At 39.9% G+C, this 3516-nt stretch overlaps 1 protein-coding gene across 1 annotated transcript in view; it reads right to left on the bottom strand.

The window, feature by feature from the left end:
- Positions 1-464: 464 nt before the first annotated feature.
- The window catches only part of LNP1 (leukemia NUP98 fusion partner 1), a 10385-nt gene continuing 7333 nt past the window's right edge, over positions 465-3516 (bottom strand). Inside the window, exons 2-3 of the mRNA XM_027904590.1 lie at positions 2705-2950; positions 465-785 (exon numbers count right to left, since the gene is read on the bottom strand). Of these exons, the coding sequence (XP_027760391.1) occupies positions 615-785; positions 2705-2950 (417 nt within the window). The 3' untranslated portion in view covers positions 465-614. The remainder of the gene's footprint in view (positions 786-2704; positions 2951-3516) is intronic.

The following is a 3516-nucleotide window of genomic DNA, read 5'->3' as shown; positions in this document are numbered from 1 at the left end:
GAGGAACAGGAGTCATGCTGAATAGTGATAGGGAAAGCAGAGAGAAGTGAGACATCAGGGAAGAGTAGAAGAGAAAAATTCCATAAATGTGGAGTTGAAAGACTGTCAAAGCAAAAAGGTATGCATTTTCCAGACAAATCTAAGTGAGTATCAGGGCCAGGAAGCAGTAGGCTGTTTATGTGTACATTTTTCTTCCCAAACCTACCAGTAAGCCTGTTTTTAATTAAAACAGAAACATAAGGCTTTGGATGACTTTGCACTGCTCTGTAATACATTCGTGGTGGTCTTCTCTTAAATGAACACATCCACCACTGTCCTGCAATAACGCTGAATTTGTCTGAAACCCTCTTATGGTGGTTAATTGCTAACTTGGATCTTGTTACTGATACACTCCTATGACAAAGGTCACATTCCTAATGACAAAAGTAAAGAAAAGAAGGTAGTAACATGGTGTCGACGATGCAGTTGAATTTTACTCTTGTTTCAGAGCTTAGGGTTTATTCTAGCTATCAGGCCTCTTCTAGTCAAAACAAAATAAGAATTCTCCCTCTGCTCTTCAGAGAGAGAGTTAGAATTAATTATCTCAATGCATTCTAGATGCCTGTGCATAAATATCATTTCTGAATGCTTGCTTGTGATGAAAACTGCTCGTTGTGTTTTACAGGTACTTCAGCTTCTTCTCCTTCTCTCCTTGGCTCTGATTTCTCTTCCATTCTCTTATGAGACTTGCTTTTTCTCAAATGCAATCTTTCTCTTTCTCGTCTCTCCTTCGCGCCTTCAGGCTGCTAAAAGGCAGGGAAGAAATATCTGGGAATTAAAAGTGACTCCTACACGAATTAAAAAAAAAAAAATAAAGGCAAGCTCATCATTTTATTTCACTAGTATTGTATAACAAAAATATTCCAGTAACCTGTCTCAGCATGATCAGCTCTACCATGATGGGCTCAAATTCAAGGCCCAAGCCAGTCACCCTAAAACTCAGCAAGAAGCAACAAACATGCCTTGATTATACTCTGTGTATGATAGAAGGGTCACCTGCCCAGCAGACTTGAGTGGGGGAGCAGATAGGAGGGAAAAACAGAGGGGCTCAAAGATTTCAGCCCAGACTCCATGTTTCTGTCCTTTGACATAATCCATCTGGTTTGAATTGCACACACAGAGCTCTGATTGCAAAAAAAAATGCTCCATTTGGAGACACAAATCTAAGCTCAAATTTCTTTTCAAATCTCTAACACCTCTTGTTCAGTTCTCTGAGATCTACAATAACTTCACATCTCTCAAATGTCAGTGGTGACTGAGGGAATGACAACGACTTGATCTACTTGAAAGACAGATTAAAATAGAGCTCAGCACATGCCACTGTGGATTACAGGAGGGTACAGGAGTGCATGTTTTAACTGGAACTGATGTCATATTTAGTACATTATGCTCACTATACATATCATACAATTATTACACACTCATAGACTTTCTAGCCATAGGCATTTTTGAGAAATTAGAAATGATAAACCAGACAACCACTAGTGAGCACTGGCACATGAGGCAATGTGAATTTCCAAATGAAATAAATTGAGTAGCTCCTAAAGGGGAAAAAGGATCAGAGAATGCACTTAAAATCTTGACAATGGCATAACAGTGCTGTCATCACCATAATTCTACATATTCTTAGAGGGCTGGTCATACAAGGACTAATTGTGGAACTGATCATGTAAAAATGATGCTTATTGAAAAGAGATTTTTTTCCTCTCTTTTGCTGCATATAAGGTCTGCAAAGAGAGATGAAAATTACTTTTCCATACAACCTGTCAGTGTCAACAAGCTGGAAAAAAGAAAAGATACTTCCTTCTATGGCTATCTGGTGACAAAGTCAAGTGTTATTCAAGAACATTTTTGAATGTGGTGACAATTTGATAGTGTTCTGGTATGTAAAAGTGAATTAGGATTTATCACCCTTCCTTCCACTGTATGATACAGCAGATAGTAAGTATCATAATTACAAAAATGTGTTAAAGTGTCATAGACAAAAGGTTGTTATTGGCTACTTCCTCAACACAAACCATACAAAAAATGGTCTTGTCTCAGGACAGAATGATGGGGAAAAGAATGAAATGGGGGGAAAATCCCCTGCTGCCTGCATGCCCTTACAGTGAAATTATGTTCAGCCACTTATAGCAATAGCTGCTGCCGTAGCAGCGTGGTGACACTGCAGAAAGCAGGTGGATGGAGTCCCAAGGGGTAAAAGAGAAAGAAGCCTCTCAAACACTGCAGTGCCTGGCAGTCTTACAGATAATACCATATAGGTTAAACCAGGTCAGCAGCAGTGAGAAAGTGAGCTGGGTCTCATGGCATAAGTGAAGCAAACCTGGTTTTATTTTGTCATGTTTTGTTGTCATAGCCATAAAAACCTCTGAAAATATTGCCACGGCCAGTGCAGTACCTCATTTTGAGGATAAATATTTCTGAATAAGCCTAGATGGCAACACTACATCAAGAATCCTCACACCAATGATACAATTTTAACCTTGTTTGTGCTACTGTTTGTAGTCATTTGAGACAACATAATGTGAAAAATTCTAATCTAAATTAATTTCTACACTGTCTCCAGCAAAGTCACAGCAATTACACGAAGGACAAAGCTGGCTCAATTGTTGGTTGATTGGGCTCTTTCTTATGTAGTCTATATACAAAGTTAGTTGTTACCTACCAAAGAAACTGAGCGCTTGCTTTTGAGATGCAATTGCTTTTCAAAGGACTCTGCAAATTCCTGAATGGAATTTGATCTTGTGTCTGGGCCTGAGCTGTCTGCTGAAGGTGTTCTGCTTGCCTTCCTGTGGCAGTGGCATTTGACATCTTGGTCTTCTTGAAATTCCTTGGAGCCCTTGAGATGGCCTGAAGATGAGCCTCTGGCAGAATCATGAAGTCGTGTTGCATGGAGGGAGGAAAGCTTGGCCTGAAAAACAAAAGGTCTTTGATGAGTACTGAATATTAAAGCAAAACACACAAGGCAGATTTTTTTTTCTGCCACAAAGGTTCTCCCAGCAGTGGTGCAGAGTGAAGAACCTTGCCCAGAATGCTGTGTCTTTCCTCATATGTGCAGGAGAATCACACTGCCAAGAACTTGCTTTTCTGGAGGTAGCAGCAGCAGAGTTTCCTATTATTCTTGTCTTTGAGTATCTAAGCTTTGGCACCCAAATGAGCATTTCAAATGTAAAGTTGCTGGGTCCTCTTAGAGTTCACTGGCACTAAAAGGAACTGGAACCATTCACAACCACAAAAATTCAGGCCTTGATTTGGCTGCAGTTTCTGGGCAGGAATCTCAAAAATCAAAAACCAAGCCTTTTGTAAATGAGGACACAGATACTGGGTTTGACCTGTGGGTGCTCCAATCTTTATCAGATGTGTGAGTTAATTTGAGTGTGACAGCAACCATTTCTAGCCCAGTTCTGTCAAATTTTCAGCATGCAGACAAGAAGCTTTATTGTCCAGCTTTTAATTTTCTGCTGGTTTCTTGGGCAC

Source organism: Empidonax traillii, unplaced genomic scaffold (assembly GCF_003031625.1).
Source record: "Empidonax traillii isolate 1590-97213 ecotype Southwest subspecies unplaced genomic scaffold, ASM303162v1 scaffold1067:size500408, whole genome shotgun sequence".
NCBI classification, from domain to species: domain Eukaryota; kingdom Metazoa; phylum Chordata; class Aves; order Passeriformes; family Tyrannidae; genus Empidonax; species Empidonax traillii.
The sequence above is the reverse complement of the archived record's forward strand: the minus strand, read 5'-3'. Positions and strand labels throughout refer to the sequence as shown.